The following is a 21,018-nucleotide window of genomic DNA, read 5'->3' on the forward strand; positions in this document are numbered from 1 at the left end:
TATTATGCAATAACATCGAAACTTTGTATTTTAGCAATGGAATATACGGAAATTTTCAACAATTTCCGTAATTTCTTCAAATCGTTAATAAATTCTTTCGTTAAAATGTTATTAGATACAATTAAATTAAGAACTTCAAAAGTGAATTGGAACGAAATTAAAAATTATCGCGAAAAGATTTCGCCGTTTTATAAGAACTTTTTAATTTCTTTCGTTTGGTTACAAACAATTTCGACCGAAAATACAAATGATAACTTAGAAATTTACGTCTCGTTCTTCCTTTATGAGTTAACAAGTTCTTCTGAGTCTTGGAGAATATTCGCTGCGTTTGCGGCTCTCACAGAAACATTAAAACTTTGGTATCATTTGATTTCGTTTGATATGAAATCGTTGACAATAAATTATTTAATCGAAGCAATTCTAAAAAATAAAATTTTGTTGGAACCTTTAATCCAACAATTCTTAAAATACGCAGTTAAATTCTTGGATGAAATTAATAATAAAAGAGATTTATGGAGATCATTGGCTTATTTCGCATTAGAGTTTTCGTGCGATGAGAAAACTCTTTGTTCGATCATTTTAAATTCCGATTCAACTGATTCAATTCTTTTGATCGTCGATTTAATTTTGAAACAATTACTCAATAGAAATTATTCTGAGGGAAAAGCGGTTGCATTACTAACGGTCGTCTTTGATAAGTTTCCTCAAACAATTCCTTCAATTGTTAGAAAAATTTGTAATTATAAAGAAGATTTAAGTGATTTCATTGACTTCCAAATGATGGTTTATAAGAGGGCTATTTTAAGATCTGATTTTATTATTTCAATTGATCATATTGCAGATGTTTGTATAAAGAATTTCGATAAAGGTTTGAAATTAATAGGAAATGTTTTAATCAAAAAGCCGAAAACTGGATTCGAAATGCTTGCTTATGGAGTTGCAAATAAAGTTGTTGAAAATATCGACAAATCAATCGAAACTGCAATTATTTGCCTTAACTTTTTGTTTATTGTGCTGGATCAGATCAGAAATGAACCAGTTGCATCTTCTGTAGTGTTAGAAATATCTAAAGCTGCAATTCATTCAATCTGCAAATGGTCAATCAACAAAAAATACGGAAAAGAAATCATTCAAGCTGCTGCAACCATTCTTAAGACATCAGAAACTATTGACAAACAGTCCTTAGTCTCTGCTTTTGAAAACGTAAATAAAAGTGATATCGAAATGAGTATGAAAGCAATCAAATCTTTTGCTAACGTTTCTAGTACAAAGAAACGTCAGCTAAAGAAGTTCTCTTCAAACACAGCAAGAAGACAACGCGATGATGACGGCGAGTGGCAAGATCTCGAAATCGAATAATTCGAACAGACTTAGTCAATTTATGATGGAAAAAGAAATTTAAGAAAAAACATTACACACAATGTAATCATATTCGAAAAAATAGAGTAATTGATTTCTTTTTTTTATCACAAAAAAAAAAAAAATCAATCAAAAAAATTTTAATTTATTTGTCAATTAAAAAAGGAATTAATTTCCGAAAAATACAAAATATTATGAAATTGTTTTTTATTTTTTTATTTAGATTTTGTGCAACTCGAAGGAAACTGCATGTAATTGCTATATAATTGGAAATATTGCCAAATTGGCTAAATTTTCCAAATAACTTTTTGCTTATGTTATATACAAAATAAACATTAAAGGAACAAAAATATTTTCAAATATAAAATTGTTCATGTGGTACTGCATTTTAATTAAATAAAATCTTTCTTATAGTAAATTTTTTATTTGGCCAAATTCTATAACATCTTCACCGGTGCAAAAACCGCCGGATGCAATCAACGGTCAAAATGGGATTTATTTCGTTCCTGCTCCTATCTTTCTTATTCCCAATTGCACTGTTGTTCTTGATTTTCTTCATCATTTTAAAGAGGGCTTTTCGAAAGAGTCAGGAAAAAATAAATATTGTGAAAGGATCAAAAGCTTTATCATACTCTTTAATTTCATTCAAAACAAACAAAGTAGAGTTGACATTCAAGGACTTAACAATAGATTTTAACCCAATAGGTTTGTTTTTGTCAAGTTTTGATCTATTTTTTATTAATTTTGACTATGTCGAAATTGATTTTTTAGGAAAAGAAAGCTCGCCAAAAGAAAAGGCTAGAAGCAATGTGCGCAAAGAAATTTTCCATCAGCTTATATTACACATTTTAGTTATGATAATTAAAAGAATCACAATTCAAGTGAAAAATTTCATCATTAAATCCAAGCCATTCTCATGTGAGTTTACAAAAACAAGAGCAACGTATGTAGGTACTACAAAAACAATATCATTTGATATTTTATTAGGCGGAACACAAATTACATTTGAAAACACAGTTACGTTTAATTTAAATCAACTTTCTTTTCAACTAATTTCAAATTCCGACCCAATTTTATCACTATTAAATCTTGAAGCAATTGTAATTCCTTTTGATTTTCAAATACCACATGTCAAATTCTTCATGGATGGAGGTAACTTTAAACTTGATCCACTTGATGCCTCTATAGTTCTTCCACGAGGAAAAATCGATTTTAATTTTCCAGGATTCGATGGCGTATCGTCATTAAATTTTCCGAAGTTTACAGTTATTTTGAATGAACTTGACGGTTTTATCAGTCGGTCACTTTTAGACATACCTAAATTAATATTAAATGTCACCAAATTTTCGATGAAATCGTTACAATTATTCCATGAAAAACGTCTTTTCATAGGGTTAAATGAATTTGCATTATATAATCAAGTTAATTCATTTTGGACTATTGCGATTCATTCCATCAATTTGAATTATCACACAAAAATCGGCATTAAAATAGTACCATTTTTTGTGTCATTAATTAAGAACATAATGAAAACATATCCACGAAAGAAAACTTCATTAACATTACCACAAATCAATTTAGATATAAATAAATTATCGATCAATATGAAATTAACAGATTCTGCGTTAATTGATATTAACACAGAGAACATTATAATGTTAAATCAAAACATTAAAATACCAATTATTACATTATATTTAAACAATTCTAAGATAATAATATTAAAAGATAATAACATTGATATCAATGAAAAACAATTTTTAAACATTCATATGAAATCATTTCATTTTCATGATCGAAGAACATTTTATATTTCGGACATTTTATTACAAATATTATATGCATGGAGAGCTATAGCGCCAATGATAGTAACGCATGCAACGGACAAAGAAAGTTTACCATTTCCGATTGAAATTTCAGCAAATTTCGCAACATTAAAAATTCATGATTCTTTATTACATTCATCTATTTCAAGAGCTAATAAAATTATACCGACAATACTTAAAGATTCATATGTTCGACAATATTTATTATCCAAGAAAACAGTCGAATCGAATTTATCTGATCATGCATTTGATACTGCATTTCATCAATTAAAGTTCATTGAGTTTAATGAATATTTACAAAAACTTAAAAATATAAAAAGACATAAATTCGTATTAAAAGTGTTATTTGAAAATATTTCATTCTCATTCGATTCACGTGAAATGACCGAGAAAATCCCATTAATTCAACGATTTGATCCAACACTTAAAGAATTATATCCAAACATTGAATGGGAGACAATGTTTGGCGCTGATTTCATTGCTAAATGGAGTCAAATGAATGTATATGCATTTGATATTGATGATCCGATAATATATGGAACAGATATATGTTTCCAAGGACCATTAATATTAGCCGAACCTAAACATAAAGAATTTGTTAACTTAACATTTAAACTTGATGATGAAATAATTCAAGTCTCGAAAAACCCAATGAAAATTAAATTGTTTAGTGAAATGATTATATCAGCTGATCATTTCTATTATTATTTTGGTGATTGTTTCCAGCCAATATATCAAGAAATATTATTAACATTATATGGTATAATACCAAATGGAGTTGATCCATCCAAACGATTAATATTATTTGATAATTTACGATGTCAATTCCGCGGACAATATTTATTTAAAGCAAATACATTTGAAATTCGATATCCTGCGAATAATAATTATCATATATTAGATGATTATATGCCAATTAAATTATTAAAAATGAATTTCATGTGGAGAGAAGGGTATTCAGTATTAAATTGTTATAAATTAGTGTCGCCTCGTATATATAATGGTAAAGAAGGTCCAATTTCGGTCGATTTACCAAAGTTAAATTGGACATTTAAATTCCATTTCGTTACTGATGGTAAAGAAGACCCTAAAAAGTTCATAGTGTATCCAAATGTCTCTAAATTTAATGATGAGAATTATGATACTTATGAACATTATCGAGCTAAAGGTATTATTATGGATGATTCAGCTTTGTCATTTAGTGAAGCTGATAAAATATTACCAAACGTTACAATGGATTTGGTACATTTCGAATGGTTTTGGAAGCCTCTTTTATACTTCGCAAAAACAACACATGTTAAATGTCAATATACAAAGAAGTTAGGTTTTAGATCGATAAATAGATTGCCAATTAAATATTTGATCGATATGAAACGTGATGGAATACTTAGAATTATCGCAGATTGTTTCGTAATTAGGATTTTCGACCATTTCCCAATTGATGGAATTAATGAAATCGAAGGTTCGTCTGTCGATTTTCGTTTTAATAACTTTAATATGATAACAAATTGTGATATGAGTTTTGAGCGTAATATTTTTAAGAGTAAATTTAGATGTGAATCATTTACAATTAACGCAACTGATTTTAGTCATTACTTAAATGGCCATAAAAAGAATACAACGCCAACAATGATGATAATGAGACCGTTTAACATCGATTTTGACGAGAAAATGATCGTCAGCATCGACGAGATATCGTTGCACGTAAATCAATTGCTCATTCAATATTTCCAAGACTTTCTATCGACAATTCAAAATTTGAAGTCAAAGTTCTCAAAACCTCCGAAACCGTATCGCGATTCAAATATTTCTGAGTATCCGATTGAAAAAGTTGTTTTGAACTCACAAAAATTTAGGTTTTATTTTACGAGTTTAAATAATGATGCACAAGTTATAGCACAATTAGACAAAATACATGTTTACTTGTTAGCTAATGATGTTGATACCGCATTAAAATTGACCAGTGATAAATTCCGGATATTAACAAATGCTCAAATGCCAAATTATATTAATGAAGATCATTCATTATTAAATGTAAACTCAATCGATGTCTTTACCGCAAACAAAAGCACGCAATTACAAATCTCAATGTTAAGTATTAATGCAATTCCAGAAGATATCTCAATGTTACACATCTTAATGGAAGAAGTCTTCGGTAGCGACACAATAACGCCACCACTAAAGCAGAACGATTCGCAAGCTACGCAATTCAAAATGGTCTTAAAGATTCCATTATTCAAAATCAAAGTGCAAACAATTATTGGCATTATCGAATCTGAGCTACAAAACATCGATTTAATATTCCAACAAATTGTTGATAACTCGGAGTTATCATTACAAGTTAATATGTTATATGTCAAGAACTTAACTAAAGACACATTATTTCCAAACGTATTAATGCGAATGAATCCATCGAACACATTACTTCGTAATCCAATGTTACAAATACAAATACGTCTTCCGCCTAAAGTAAGTGGCGCGATGATATTTTCACAAGCGGAAGTGAATATGGATCCAATAATAATATATTACGACGCGCAATTCTTCGATAACTTCACAAGTAATTTCATGCAACAAATCGAAATACAGCCGAAGTTTAAGAAGCCATTTCTATTAGAATTAACAAATCATCGACAAATGCAGTTTCGTTTTTATGATGGATCGATATTTCCACAAAACGAAACTCCGAAAGTATCAGTGCATAAGTCATTACATGTGAAGAAGAAGTCGTTGTTGCCGAACGTGATAATGTTACGTTACTTCAGGTTAAACCCAATTTCATTAAACGCAACGTATAAAAACGAGGCAAATAAAGTGCTCTCGGAAATTAATGGGTTCCAAGGGCACCTGCACGAGATCATTTACCACGACTTGTCTACAACTTTCACTGAGTTCACAGAGAAGTTGAAGGCGGATATAGCAACGGATATGATACCGCAGTTCATTAAGCATATGGTAGGAATAAGAAGGCCGAGCATGTCCCCTGAGCAGGAGATAGAGGAGTGGCTGAACAACGAGGACAGGAAAATGTCGCAGAAGGATAAGCAGAAGATGCTACTGTTCGGACAGAAGACAATTAAAAAGAAATGAAAATATATAACAAAAATTGAATTATTGTAAAAATAAATTTTATGAATTATATTTGCGATTTATGATGTAGATGTTAATTATTGTTACTACACGTATATGTTTTATATGTTAAATTGTTATTTACTTGTTTTTATTTGTATTATTGATCCACAAAAGATATATGACGATACATAAAATTATATAGATTTATTGAAAAGTGCTAATGCTGAATGAAAAGAGTTTTTTTCATTCTTGCCGTTATAAATTGTATATTTTTAACATTAACATATTTTTACCTTCCAGAGTCTGTTGTATTGGGTTCTTTAGAAAAAACAAAGTTTATATTTCATGAACATTTTTCTTTATCACACAGAAATTTGAAACATTACACACTCCCAAATACACCACTTCTTACAAATACCTCAAATGTTTCCAGTAGTATTTTATTTTTTCCAAATAATTCCAGAGGAATAGTCAATTGCTCACATTTTGAATCAGAACTTAGATGCGATGAAATTGAATTTGCATCCAATGCAATAAATGCAACTCTTTTGTCTAAACGATTTTTAATATTGGAACTTCCAAATAATTATCAATCTGCAATTAATTCTTTACATTTTGGATTTTTACTTTCTATTATCACAAAAAGGAGGCTATTTGTATTAGGTGTTAAATTCAATTTACCCGAAGTTTTCCAAGTTCCTGCGAAATTACAAAACAAAAAATTTTTTACATTCACGCCATCTAGCTTCAATAAATGTGATCCAAGTCCCATTCTAAATTCTAAGCTCAGAGGATTTAAAATTACTGGTAATTGGGATATTTCACAATTACTTTTATCACCAATTTCATATTCTTTAATCCCTTTTCCTTTTAAAACACATTCTTTCTTTCTTATGTCTAGATGGATGTTTAACATTCAACCAATGAATTTTCCATCTGATCAACTTCAAATTGGGATCTCACTTGAATTCCAACCAGATCAAGCAGCTTTATTACATGTTATAGAAAGAATCACAGAAGGATATTCAAAATGGGTTGTGCATATTTGGCAGCCCAAAAAATTCTCTTTACCAAAAGAATTGAAGAAAAACGTTCGCTTTATCAAAAAGTTCGATGATGCTCTTAACGTTCTCCCTCAATGCGATAAATTTATTGGATCACTTGGATATTTCAGTTCACACGTTCTATGTAGAACGAGAGGTAGGGGAGGTGTATGGCTAGACCCACGAAATACTATGATAATGGAAACAAGTAACAGTCAATCAGGTATGATGTTTTTAATGAAAAAGGAAAAAGTGAATGAGATAATGTGTCCAGGAGGTGCTGATGCACTACAAAGTTTTCTGATGTTTCAGGCCTTGTAGAAAGGTAAAATTTTGTTTGTAAACACGTTTATTAATTTAAATTCTTAATCAAACTACCCAACAGTTGAAAACATGATTGCACATGAATAACTACCCTGACACACGAAATTTAACATTTGTGTAACAAAGTTTCGATGACTTATAGTCAAGTCATTTTAAGTATCAAAAATGTTAGCATTATTTTGAGGAACTTGAGATCCTTCTTTTGGTATGCTTAGCTCATACATTGAGAATAATTCATGGTTTGTAACAACAAAATTTTCGTTTTCAGACATTCTATTAGGGTAGTCAAAAGATTGCAGTTGATTGTTATTCATGCAATAATTAAGTAACGTATTTCCTATACGTGAAGCCTCGCTTTTGAATTCGTCATTAATTCCATAATTATCTTCCAATTTGTTCCATTCTCTTATCATTATCTGTATTCAGCCTCAAAAATTGACTGTATTTACACGGCCGATACCGAATTCAGATGGCCGATAAGAAACACGTTATGAGAAAAAACTTTCTAAATTTAATATAAGAAATTAGTAATCATCCAAAATTTTAATTGATTGCTATAGTTAATAATGATTAAATTTATTTTTAAATTAAATTTTTATAATAATCAAAAATTTTAATTTCAAAATTTTGAAGTATAACAGCAATACAACAAGGTTGAATAAAATGAGAAAGAATTTTAAATAAAAGGAAATTAAAGAATAAAATAACGAGCGACCGTTAAGAGAATTAAAAAATAATGAATAAATAAAAAAGTTTAATAAATAAAAATTAAAAACAAAAATTGATAATAAATAAAATGAATAAAATAAGGTATAAAATATAAATTTAAACAATATTAAATGATTTAAATAATTTTTAAAGTAATTAGATATCGATGGAAAAAATTTCGAATAAAAATTAAAAACAAAAATTTGTTTCTACGATATTTTATTTACTTATTTCTTCTAACTTTTCCAGTTGTGACAGCATACAAAATGCCCTTTCTTCGACCATTTCGTCATTGAAGTCACACAAGTCCTTCAGCCTGTCCTTTAAGTCCTCGACGTCGAATGCGCTCATTAGCTGCATGTTCCCCGTCGTTGTTATTATGTGGAAACACGCAATTATCGCGCTCATGCATCTCAATATGATCAGCGGCGTACCGCATCCGAGCATTTCAACAAGGACGTCAACAATGTCCGGTCGGATCAAAGAAACAGCCATTTCATCGCTCGCAAACGTGATCAAAGTTCCCAACAAATACGCAATTTCTTTCTTCACGTCGTAAGGACAGTTTTCCTTCATTTGAACAAGTTGTTGAATGAAATCGCCAGTGAACATTGGACATATGACCTCGGGAATAGACTCTAAGAGATTGGAGAAGATCCACAAAGAGTCAGAGACGTGGCCCGCGTTGAAAAGTGCAATCAGATGTTCGAACAAATGTTCTTCTAAAAGCTCTTTAACATGCTCTGGTTGTGACACACACATGTTCCCGATAAGACGAAGCGCTGCATCGCGTAATTCGGGGTCACTAAGAAAATTAATTAATTTTTGTGATATGCCCATTTCAAATAAGCGGAAAACTAAGGATGGGACTTTGTTGGTGATCTCTATAAGCGTTCCTAATATCTCAGAAACTTCGGTCTTAAGTGGAAGATCAAGGAACTTCACTAGTGAATTGATGCAGATATTGATGACATCAGTATCAACTTCTCCATCAGTAGCAAAGATAGCATGGAGGGTTTGACAACCAGTGATGGTAAGAAGTGGAGAAATTTGTTGAGATGTTATTTCAAATAATCTTGAATAAATGCCAAGACAAAGTACTGCATCACGTGCATATTCTGAAACAGAACAAATGACACGAATGAGTATCATCGTGGCTCCAACTATATCAGGTATTGGGCTATTGAGAAGATCTAATAATGACATTGAAATTTCATCAACAAAATCATTTTGAAGTTCTCCACAAAGTGGAAATATCTCTGCTATGGCCTTAATTACTGAAATTAAGGCTTCTGGCGGATAGTTTTGATTGGTTAGAAAGTTTGCTAAAAGTTGAAGAAATTCTGGACTCTTCAAATGTAATGAAATGGAATTTGGTGAAACATGAGCAGCTACTGCTAATTCTTGTGATACTTCTTGGATTTTTTTCAAATCATTTGATTGAAAAATTGATATTGCTGTTTCAAGATCAGTTACTTGAATGTTTTGTTGTAACGATAGCTTTCCACGAGCTTTATGATGAATTTTAGGTACATCTCTATTAAACAATTTGCGTAATGCAAGAGAGCGAAAATCTCTTTCGTTTTTGACTTGCTCTGAAATATTGGATAAGTCGTGCGCATCTGTTTGATTATCTTGCACCTGGGCAGGATTTGGAACATTCAGCTCCATAAATGGGGGTGAGGATTATTTGATTGTGGCTTGGTGCGTTAGAACCGTTGGGTTTTGAATAATTTACATCCTGAAGAAAAGCTGTTCCACAAAATTTTTTGGGGTGCTCTATATTGTAATAGAAGATGATACATCTAAAAATTATTTTGAATCAATGTTTTATTAAAACAATAAAATATCATATAAACAAAGTATGGTGGCAAATTATAGAAAACGGTCGTTTTATACGTCTATAAGGATGAGACAAAAATCTCCTGGAAAAATTTTTTAGGACATATGATATGAAATAATTTATGTAAAATTTGAATAAATAAAATACGTATTAGGTTTACACAAAAACAACATTAAAAACAATTTTAACTTATATTGTAAAAAAATCTTTCTATTGACCAAAATATAATTTGGAATGTCATAATCTGAGACTTTGATCATTCTTTTATGTTTTGCTTAAATAACGGTCATTATTATTGAATAGAACCGGTTGATATTTAAGGAAAAATCGTTTCAATTAACTCATATAAAATTTTGTATCATAAATGGGGTGCACCATGAGGTCAAATTTGAAAGTCGGATCAAAACCGTCAAAAACTGAGGATGGAAACTCAAGAACTTATAACTGAAGAGCATTCACCATCTAATTGTAATATTTTCAAACGAATTTACCACCACTTTATGTATGGAAATATGCCATTTGGAAATCAAGAATTTCAATACCAGCTCCCATTTATTTTTCCATTTGATTCACATCCAGGACCCGTTAAAGATGCAATTGAAGATGCAAAAAATTTAAACAGATCTCTATTTTTGTTTATTTATTGTATCGACAACCCAAATACATATAAAGTTTCAAAAATTCTTCAATCTGATGCAATTGCTAACGAAATCCACTCTAATTTTATATTTCTTCCTTTGGATGTTTCTTTTCCTGAAGGATGGCATTCAGCTTGTGATCTTAAATTTACCGAGATTCCAATGATCGCAATCGTTAGACCAGAAGGCACAACATTGAATGAATCCCATGTCTTTGCCGAATTTAAAGGAATCATTAGTGAAGATGATTTACTTTCCTCAATTAGAATTGAAAATCATCACAGATCACCAGATGTCGAAATCATTGAACAACAAAATGAAGAGTTCAATGAAGCAATTCGACGAGATACTGAAGCAACAAGAGAAGAAGTCGAAGAGGAGCAAAGAGTTCAAAATCAGCAAGAAGAGGAAAAACGGGAAAAAGAAAAAATCGAAAAAGAATTCGACGAACTTCCCGAAATCGAAGAAGGAATGGACGTGGCAACAATCAGATTCCAGTTTCCGGACAATGTTAGTCGCATTCATAAGTTTCCAAGGGATCAAACAGTTAATCTGTTGTTTGTGTTTGCGAGGAAATTTATGTTCCCGAAGAAGTTCGTACTTGTGACTGGTTTCCCGCAATATAAAATAGATGAAAATGGAAAGAAATTAAGCGACGTTTGTAGAGAAAAGAATTTCATCGTTCATGTGGAAGAAGATGAATGAAAACATATTTTTGTGTAACTAAACAAAACTATCTCTTATCGATTTAAGAAATTTGTAATGACAAAAATATATTATCTTTTTGCTCTTGAGTGAATAATAATTCTCATTAATGATCACAGTGTCTCAACATTCACAAGCAATATCGATTGAAGCTCATTTAAAAATATAAAATGATAAATCTCGAGTATGATTATTATTTATACAAAATGGAAATTTTTGGACTATTTTCGTGAAAGCTTTGACTCTAAAAGGCGGTTGGTTTGTTCGAGTTCTTTGGCTTGCTTTTGGAGTTTGCTTATTTCATTTTTCTGATATACATAATTATTTACAAGGCTGCAGTTTGAAATGGATTCTTGAGGTGTTTTGTTAGATTCTAATATTTCATTTTCAATTTTTGTTTGAAATTGATTTCTTCCAAAGTATGGTAAAGTAGATATAAAATGAAAATAGTTTTCATCAACATTTCTTTCTGCTGCCTCAGAAATTGCTTCTAGCTCACGAATCTTTGAGCAAAGGTCTGCATTTTGAAGTGCATTATTGTTGTTTTTCATTTTAGCCGTTTGTGCAGGTGTCACTTTTTTTGTAATTCGTTTCAAAACAAGAATCATATACAAGATATCCAGGTTTACGTAATTAAGCATCCTTCAATGATTTCTTTAACTGTTTTGTCGGTCATATAGTTGATGTATGAGAAGATCCTGCACATTTTTCTTCACTGAAGATTATATATAGCACAAAAAAAGTTGTTTCCAGTTTTTTATAGAAAATAACGGTTTGACCAAACAAATTTGTTGTGCTTCACTTTCAAAAGGTGCCACTCTCCATTATTGCTGAATATGAATATTGAGACTTTTGTCTTTTGTTTTTTGTTATACGAACTATTGAATGTTCTTCATTTTCATATGTTTGATCCCAAATGTAACATCCGCGGATGTACTGAGTGAACATTTAAAAGTGTTTCAGCACTAATTATATGTCTGCATTGTAGTGCATATGGTGAATTTATATTTCGCAGCCATGAAACTATCGAAAATCAAACTTATAAAAGATATATTAAACAGCCAAGAGATTGGAGATCTTGTATTCGATCAACAACTATTTATAAACAACTTTATTTTATTTTTTATTGAATGCCTTAATCACGTATCAAAAGGTCATTAAGAAAAGTTCGTTGAAAACGACAAATAAATCGCCAACAAAATAATCTTATTAATCGCAGACAAGCTGCTATACCAGTAACTCCTAGTCAAAACGTTAATTGGAATAATATTAATAGAATTAGAAATGCTAATGAAACCAAACAACAAGAACTAAATGAGATCAGAACAAAAGAACATAGTTTTATTGCACAACGAAATGAATTAGACAACAGATTACACAAGCAAAAAAGTACAAGCTATTAAGAAAGCTAAGGAAAAAGAAGAATCACGTAAATTATTAGAACAATATAGACAAAAGACTTTAGAACTCAATGGTTTAAAAAATCAATATGATTTAAATGAACTTAAAAATAATCGAGATATTCTTATGGCATCTTTAAATGTAATGGATATGAATATACAAAATCAACAAGTTGCTATTGAACAGAGTGGTATTAAAAGACAGATTAATGAATTAGAAGCAAAAAATACAGAATTAGATCATAAAAAGAAAGAACTACAAGAATAATAGATATGTTGGTGAAACAGGATTAGCTAAATTAGTTAGAGTTAAACATCAGAATAATTCAAAAAGAATGGCAATAGATAGACTTAAAAAAAAGTGAACTTTTAAAAGAAAATTATGGATTAAAATCAGACTATCAATTAGCATTATCAACAGATGATGTTAATAAAATTGATGAAGAAGAAGCAGAGAGATTACAAGGAATTATTCAAGAAAATGCTATATTAAAAAAGAAAAGTAATAATCTTAATTCTGATTATAGTATTTATGCTGAATCAAAAATATTAAATATGATAAAAAACACTAAAATGTTCATTCGAAAGCTAAAATTTTTGAATTCGAGAAAACTCAAGAAGAATTATCCAATTACAAAGATACTAATGAAAACATGAAAAAAGTTATTGAAGAAAATGCTATTGTGAACTTAGAATAAAACGAATGAATGAATTAAAAAAATAATAATATTTCCAAATCAAAATATTCAGGAAACAGTTTCTAAAATAAAGAAAAAATTAAAATTACCAAATTTGAAATATTTACAAACATCAAATTCATCATTGTCAAAACAAGAGAAAATTACCGAAAAATGGGGAAATGTCATATTATAAATATTTAATAATAATTTATTTGCAGGAAGAAGTTTTAATGATTTAACACAACATCCGGTTTTTCTATTGATAATAAAAGATTAAACAAGTGAAACGATTGATTAAAATGATCCTGGATGCTATAACATCATCAAAGTTTTATGTTTTTCCATGATATTTAATTCATTCAAATTATCTGAATTAAATTTAAATCAGATGGAACTAAAATAAATGATGTAACATTACCGCAATGGAGTAAAAATGCTTATGATTTCATAGAGGAACATCGTGCATCATTAGAAAGTGATTCTGTAAGTTTAAATTTACCTAAATGGAATGACTTTATATTTGGATATAAACAAAATGGGAAAGAATCAGTTTTAGAGAACAATACATTTCATCATCATACATCTTAAACAAATATCACGAAACAAGTATTAAAAGATCCAGAAAAGTTAATTTTATACCAACAATTTAGTAAAAGTTTTGGTACAATCCAAAACAAGTCTTTAAGAATTCACAACCAATGAAAAGTAACTTTTCTACAATTAATTTTATCTTATCATTACTTACACCAACATTACAAATTGAAAATATTTTGATATGGAATGTCCTTAAATAAAATCGAAGAATTGGAAATTCAAAGTCTGAAAATACGATGGTGTGAAATGATCATTGCGCATAAGGATTACGTGTTGTCAGTGTCCGACTTAAATAACAAGTTGACATTGATAAGTTTGCCATGTTTGAGGATTTTAAGGACATTCTAGTTACAGGACGCAGTCGTAACGATGTACTTCGACTCAAGAACAAATGTACTCAATAGATTTCCATTAAACTTTAAGAGTAAATAATATAATGAATAATAATTAATTTTTTATTGTTATTAATTTTTCATAATATTTTTCACAAAAATTATCATCAAATTATATGAAAATCATGCAATGAAATATGATATAAAATATTCTATTTATCAAATATTGATTCATATATTTTATATTAATCAAATTTCATGCGTTAATAATAATGTATTAATAGTGGCTCCAAGTTATTATTCACATCAATTGAAATTGCAAAATCGATGTATAGTTAGTACAATTGAAAGCTGTTAGGGTCTCTTATGTGATTTAACATTTTTGCAAAGCATCCGTTTACAATTTGAAACTTAACAAATGAAATTTAATTTTTATAACTCAAAGTAATTACAAAAAGATATTAATGTTTAATGTGTTTTAAAACATAATTTCGTTTCTAAAAGAATTCAGCCTGTAATTTCCATCGTATACAAGGAGTGTATTCCAAAGTATCACCGACGCTACAATCAAAATGAATGTTGGCACGATGATGGCCACTGCTGAAACATTTTTGAAGAGTTTCTTTGACCTTTCTCGTTCACTGCAATATTCGCCATTGTATTCACTTTCGCAAATACATTTGTTATTGTACCACGTGCCATGAACGCACATCTTTTTGTTGTTCTGTGCTTGGATCCATTTCACAGCATGCGAAATTAATTTTTCTCTTGCATCAGTAATTTGTGCTGTTTCGTTGAACTTTTTATCCATCAAGTCTTGGTTAATGAGGCTGTAGTTCATTTGCTCTATATATAATTCGTTGTATGAGTCACTTTTCACATTGGCCATTAGAGAATTATATGCTCCATATGGATCAACAGTGAAAATGGCATTGGATATCTGTGGCGAGTTACCATTGTATTCAATGTTATATAGAGAAAAGTCACCAATTTTGGATTTGCCAAAGAGATTTTGACATATGTTTTCATAAAACTTAGAATCCACTAGAGGGGATCTGAAAAATATCGAGTGGGCTGTACCTTGAGGTGGTGGAACATGGAATCTTCCCAAATCAAAGCATCGAAGATGCCATGTTGACTTAACGTTCTTTTGATTGTCGGTTAAATCGGTTTCGTTCAGAAAAGTGGGATCGATTTCGGTTTGTGTTAATTTGAGGTATTCAAGTGTTGAGTTGAAGTAAGCCCCATACACGCGTGGAGTAAGTTGTAGTTCATCGCAAATTTTATCCATATAATGAGTGTCTTCGTTGATTTTGTCGAGCTCCCCGAAAAATTCGGAGATTAAATAAAATGCTGTGGAATCATTGATGGTTGGAGGGAGGCCAAAATATGAGAGGGAGGCGCTCCTGGTTGAATAGTCTCCAAAAGAAATAGATTTATTGAGATCATAAATTAAATTTTGTATTTGCTCAAAACAGCTTTGATCCCTTTTGTAAAGTCTGTAGATAATGTTGTAGTCGTAGTCTGCAAATGTTGTCTGGAATAAGAGAGGAGATAACGAGGACCAAGAAGATGAAATATATTGTGGATATTTCGTTCGAAGAAATGAAGCAATGGCTCCTGCATCTCCACCACCAATGACAAAGTTATGAGATGAATTTGGAAATAAGGAATTAACAATGGAAATGACATCAGCCATAATTTCATTAATTGATAAATAACTCATATTTTCGGGTGAGTATACATCAAATGGTCTAGAATTTCCAAAATATCTGTTTTCTATTGTTAATAAAGTTGAATTTGTTAACTCTGCAATTTTTGTTGTGGTTGAAAAAAACGGAGACTCTGTATTAAGCTTCCAAAGATCTGATATTTGGATGACAACTGTGCTATTTGGATCGCCATTCGAAAAACGATCATCAATAATATAAGTTTGATTAAATTTCCCATTAGCAGTGCTGCGGAAGTGGCTTATATCTTGCTGAAAAGTTTTCACTTCAAAAGAACTTGCATGCGTAAGAATAAGAAGAAGCAAGATATTCATTTTGCAGTTATCGTTTCAAAGAAGATGGCGGTTATACGATGGAACAAAAAATCGATAAATATTAAAAAAGTCATTATAGTACAACAAAGCTAAAAATATCAAAAAGCTATTAAAACGCTTGAAGAATGCAAAGGCCATAAAAATGTGTACATAAATTTTCATGATGCTTAATCGAATTTATATGTAAATAATCATGAATATGATAACAATAATATATGGTTTAATTATCTTATATAGTTTCTCAATTTCTATATAACCATTTAGATGCATACTTAAGTACTGTTCTAAATAGTTTTAATAATTTTCAATATGAAATATCGAATTGTCAGGGCAGATGAGATGGGTTGAGATATCTCAAGCATTACATCACTTTTATCTTGTTCAAGAGTGATTTTTCTTTTTTAGATGTAATTATAAGTGCTGTTCTAAATAATTTAAATAATTTCCAAATATCGATTTGCCACAACAATTTCCTTTATCTATATCTTTATTTATTAATATCTCTTCCACATTTCGTCTTGTTGTCTGTAATCCTCTTTATATTGATTCGGGTCCTCATCTTGCTGTTGCATGTTTGCGATTTGTGCCATTGTTAATCTTTTTTCGTTTGCCGGCTTTTTAATTTCTATTTCGTCATCTTTAAATATTTCTCCAGCGTTACCTTGCACGTCTTCATTTTCGTCGTTGATGATTGCTTGCGCGACTTTTCGTTTTTGTTTTTGTGTTTCCAAAATTCTGCTTTCGATTGTTTCATCTGTAATTAAGTTGAACACTGTGACTTGTTTCGTTTGACCCATTCGATGAGCTCTCGCAATCGCTTGGTCATCGTCAGTGAAGTTCCAACTGTTTTCCATAAATATTACGATGTTAGCGACTTGTAAATTTAATCCTAATCCACCGACAGATGTGGTCAACAATAATATGTCGGGGCCATCTTCTTTGTTAAAGTTATCGATGATTTTATGTCGATCTCGTTCAGCTACATTACCATCCAATATTGTATAAGTTAAGCCTTCGATTTTCGATAATAAAATTTCCACTGTAATTTCAATTGTTTGAGTTGACTGTGTAAATATTAAGACACGATTACGCATTGACGTTTTACCACCACCAAAACCTAATCGTGATAATAATAATGATTTCAATTCTTTAAGTTTCGCCGAATATTCTAATAAATGTGGTATCGACGGATCGACTAAACATGGATGAATACATAACTTTCGTTCTTTCTTCATCTTGACAAATGTATGTTCATTAATTTCGTCATCTGAATTGATCGCATGTTTAGAACGAATACTTTGTAATACTTCTCGTTGCTTATCAGTCATCTTAAAAACTTCATCATAGATAACCTTGGGAGGTAACTCTGACATGACATTGATTTTTAAACGTCTCATTATAAACGGTAGCACTTGATTGTGTAAACTTGTCAATATCTGTTGGCCCAATTCAGTCTCGAGTTCAGTCGCTTCTGGCTTAAACATCTTCTTGATTGGGCGTTGATATTTGGTTTGGAACTCTTCTTTAGTACCTAAGAAGCCAGGCATTAAGAAATCCATTAAAGTCCAAAGTTCAGTAACATTATTTTGGATGGGAGTTCCTGTTAATATTAAACGATGTTGTGCAATAATTTGTACTACAGCCTCGGAAACTTTTGTCGATTTGTTCTTAATAATATGACCTTCATCTAATACACAATATACAAATTTCCTTTGTCTTATTATTGGTATTAAATTCCGAACGTTCTGATATGAAATAATTAACAAACCATTCATCATATGAAAGTTTTGTACGTTTAATTCCGTTTTCGAGTAAATTGGATTCACATTAATTTGTGGATAAAATTGTTGCGTTTCAGAAGCCCAATGATGTATAATTGAAGACGGACAAACAATGATACTAAATGCGGAGTTAGAATTCGTTTCAAAATTTTCTTTTGTATGTGCATTCGATATAACAGATAAACATTGAAATGTCTTACCTAAGCCCATATCATCAGCTAAGATACCATTTAAACCATATTGGTATAAGAACCATAACCAATTAATACCATTGACTTGATAATCTTTAATTTTCCCATTTGGTATTGATTCGAAGTTTGGTAATGGGTTTAATATACATTTTGGAGCTTGACTTATATCGAACAATGGCTTTAAATATTTCATTGATTTGATTTTAGCGTTATGTAAATTATCGGGGAATATACTTAAGTCGCCATCATCCAAAGGCAAAAGTTTAACAATTTGTGCTAATGAATGTGAAGCCATTCTTCGGATATAATCTTCTTGATTAGCGATATTATACATACAAGTTTCCACAAAGAACGACGCCCATTTTAATAATTTATCTGATTTGACGTCGAAATTTGTTAATAATAAATCAATGAATTCGATACAACTTGCAGATAATTTATGTGTATTATCTTGGATAAATAAAACAAATAATGTTAAAAATTGGGAATAATTCTCCATTTGACAATAACGATTTGCAATGAATGCTGAAAATGAACCAAAATATCGTTCAGCATTTTGCATTGTATCGATTAACATATATAAATAATTATTTGGTATTTTCATTTTGGATTCGACACAATAATAAAATTGTAATAATGAATGAATTGATAATAAGTTTTGTGGTGGTTTATATACTGCATTAATTGATATTAATTTCGATGTTATTATAATCGGATCACTTTTTATAGTTTTAATTAGTTCTGAATAATGATCAGAATCTTTAAAATTATCATATATCGATTGTTCATTCATTACATTACGAAGTATTAATTGTGATATTTCAGAATCACTTTCAGATTCTTTAAGATATCGTCCAACATATTTACAGACAAATAATCGAATCGATGAAAAAAGTTTCGACGTTGATATTAAAAATTTGTCTTCGATAATTTCCGATGTTTTTAATGTGAATAAACTTAATAATAATCGTAATGGGTCTTTGCTAAAGATATTTGGCTTAATTCCATCGAAGATTGGAGTAGATGTATCATTATGTAAACATAAAATAATGATAAAAGCAACACTCCAAATCGACTTACAATTCTTAAAGACTGGATGTTCATCATTAACTTCTAAATAATGTGCTAACTCAATTAATAATGGCATAATGTTTGGTAACTTTTGGATATCTTCGGCTAAATAATCACAAACTTTGACTGCAAATGTACTATCAAAATAAATACCGCGATATCGCATTAATTCTTGATATTTGTTAATGACATGGATTGATAATGAATATATTTCTTTGTCACGTTCATTTAATGAACAATTAAATAATTGTAAAGTATATTGATGAAAATCAAAATCTTCATATACTTCATGATCCTTTAAAGAAAATAATGACTCTAACAATAAATAAGATGCTCTTCGTGTTGCAATTGATGGATATTGACAATGCGTGACGATAGAAAAAGTGTCTTCGTCAATAAATTCTGAAAATTGACACTTTTCAATGATGACTTTTAAGGCTTTAAGACATGGATAATTATATGGATCGATGTCTTCCGAATTGATAAGAAGTTCCCAGATGCCAGAAGTGATTTGATCAATTTGTGAAAAATATGGTAAGATTTTCATTACAGCTTTAAGCGCTGCTGCAGTGACTTCATCTGCATCACCAGCTTCACTAAAGGCTTCAAAAAGACGTGGCTGAAGCCAATTTGGATCAATACAATTTTTATCAACTTTAAGCATATGATGAACAACAATCCAAAAAGATTGACGAAGTCCCCAATCATCCGTAGATTTACGAAGTCGAAATTGTTCTAAAATATCTAACCCAGATTGAACATTTTGCATTAAACATCGAGCTAATAAATGTGAAGCAGGTTCTACAACAGGAAATACAACCATGTCACCACTAAAGTCTTTAAACCGGTCAAGTGCTAAAAGAGTAAATACTCGAACTGATAAATCTTCTAGATAATCTGAAGGAACATGTGATTGAATAGATCGAAGTAAACATTGTACCGCACCATGTCTGAATTCCCAACGTTGAGAAGTTAGTTTTGGAATCATATCTTCTGAAATTTGACACAATTCGGATAACCTTGATTCTTCATCAACATGAAAAGAGGGTATTGAGGTTGATGTACCACGTAATAGTGGTTCACATTTTTGTATGATATCTTCTAGATTAAATGATTTTAGTTTCATAAAAGGTCGATTTACATTCCATGATTGAAAATTTGGACGAGATAATGGAATTAAATTTTCAAGAGCTATTCCTGCAGCTCTTCTACACTCAAAATCATTGTCTAAAAATAGTGGATACAATTTAAATAAAATGTATGATAAGTCATATGAAAATTCTTTTTGAAGGTGACCGATTTGTATGGCAGCAACAGTTCGAATTGCTCTTGTCTTGCCTTTGTGTATAAGATCAATGAGACGTTCGAATTTGTTTTTCTTCGCCATTTTTAAATATTGAGAGACTT

General features: G+C 30.3%; 6 protein-coding genes across 6 annotated transcripts; 3 read left to right on the top strand and 3 right to left on the bottom strand.

Moving 5' to 3' along the window:
• Positions 1-921: 921 nt before the first annotated feature.
• On the top strand, positions 922-1,359 carry GO595_002499 (uncharacterized protein; the record flags this gene model as incomplete). Its single annotated transcript, XM_067915416.1, has 1 exon — positions 922-1,359. The coding sequence occupies one exon, from the start codon at positions 922-924 to the stop codon at positions 1,357-1,359; it is 438 nt and encodes a 145-aa protein (XP_067777436.1).
• Positions 1,360-3,566: 2,207 nt separating this feature from the next.
• GO595_002500 (uncharacterized protein) lies at positions 3,567-6,275 on the top strand (the record flags this gene model as incomplete). Its single annotated transcript, XM_067915417.1, has 1 exon — positions 3,567-6,275. The coding sequence occupies one exon, from the start codon at positions 3,567-3,569 to the stop codon at positions 6,273-6,275; it is 2,709 nt and encodes a 902-aa protein (XP_067777437.1).
• A 2,276-nt stretch (positions 6,276-8,551) lies between these two features.
• On the bottom strand, positions 8,552-10,003 carry GO595_002501 (uncharacterized protein; the record flags this gene model as incomplete). Its single annotated transcript, XM_067915418.1, has 1 exon — positions 8,552-10,003. One exon carries the CDS (start codon positions 10,001-10,003, stop codon positions 8,552-8,554), a length of 1,452 nt encoding a protein of 483 aa, XP_067777438.1.
• A 684-nt stretch (positions 10,004-10,687) lies between these two features.
• Positions 10,688-11,518, top strand: GO595_002502 (FAS-associated factor 2-B; the record flags this gene model as incomplete). Its single annotated transcript, XM_067915419.1, has 1 exon — positions 10,688-11,518. One exon carries the CDS (start codon positions 10,688-10,690, stop codon positions 11,516-11,518), a length of 831 nt encoding a protein of 276 aa, XP_067777439.1.
• A 3,484-nt stretch (positions 11,519-15,002) lies between these two features.
• Positions 15,003-16,568, bottom strand: GO595_002503 (Clan SC, family S28, unassigned serine peptidase; the record flags this gene model as incomplete). The annotated part of the gene is made up of 1 exon (XM_067915420.1): positions 15,003-16,568. One exon carries the CDS (start codon positions 16,566-16,568, stop codon positions 15,003-15,005), a length of 1,566 nt encoding a protein of 521 aa, XP_067777440.1.
• Positions 16,569-17,062: 494 nt separating this feature from the next.
• On the bottom strand, positions 17,063-20,998 carry GO595_002504 (SNF2 family protein; the record flags this gene model as incomplete). The annotated part of the gene is made up of 2 exons (XM_067915421.1): positions 17,063-18,852; positions 19,606-20,998. 2 exons carry the CDS (start codon positions 20,996-20,998, stop codon positions 17,063-17,065), a joined length of 3,183 nt encoding a protein of 1,060 aa, XP_067777441.1.
• Between the last annotated feature and the right edge of the window lie 20 nt (positions 20,999-21,018).

The sequence above is a fragment of the Histomonas meleagridis genome (genome assembly GCF_020186115.1).
Source record: "Histomonas meleagridis strain 2922-C6/04-10x chromosome Unknown contig_18, whole genome shotgun sequence".
Taxonomy (NCBI): domain Eukaryota; phylum Parabasalia; order Tritrichomonadida; family Dientamoebidae; genus Histomonas; species Histomonas meleagridis.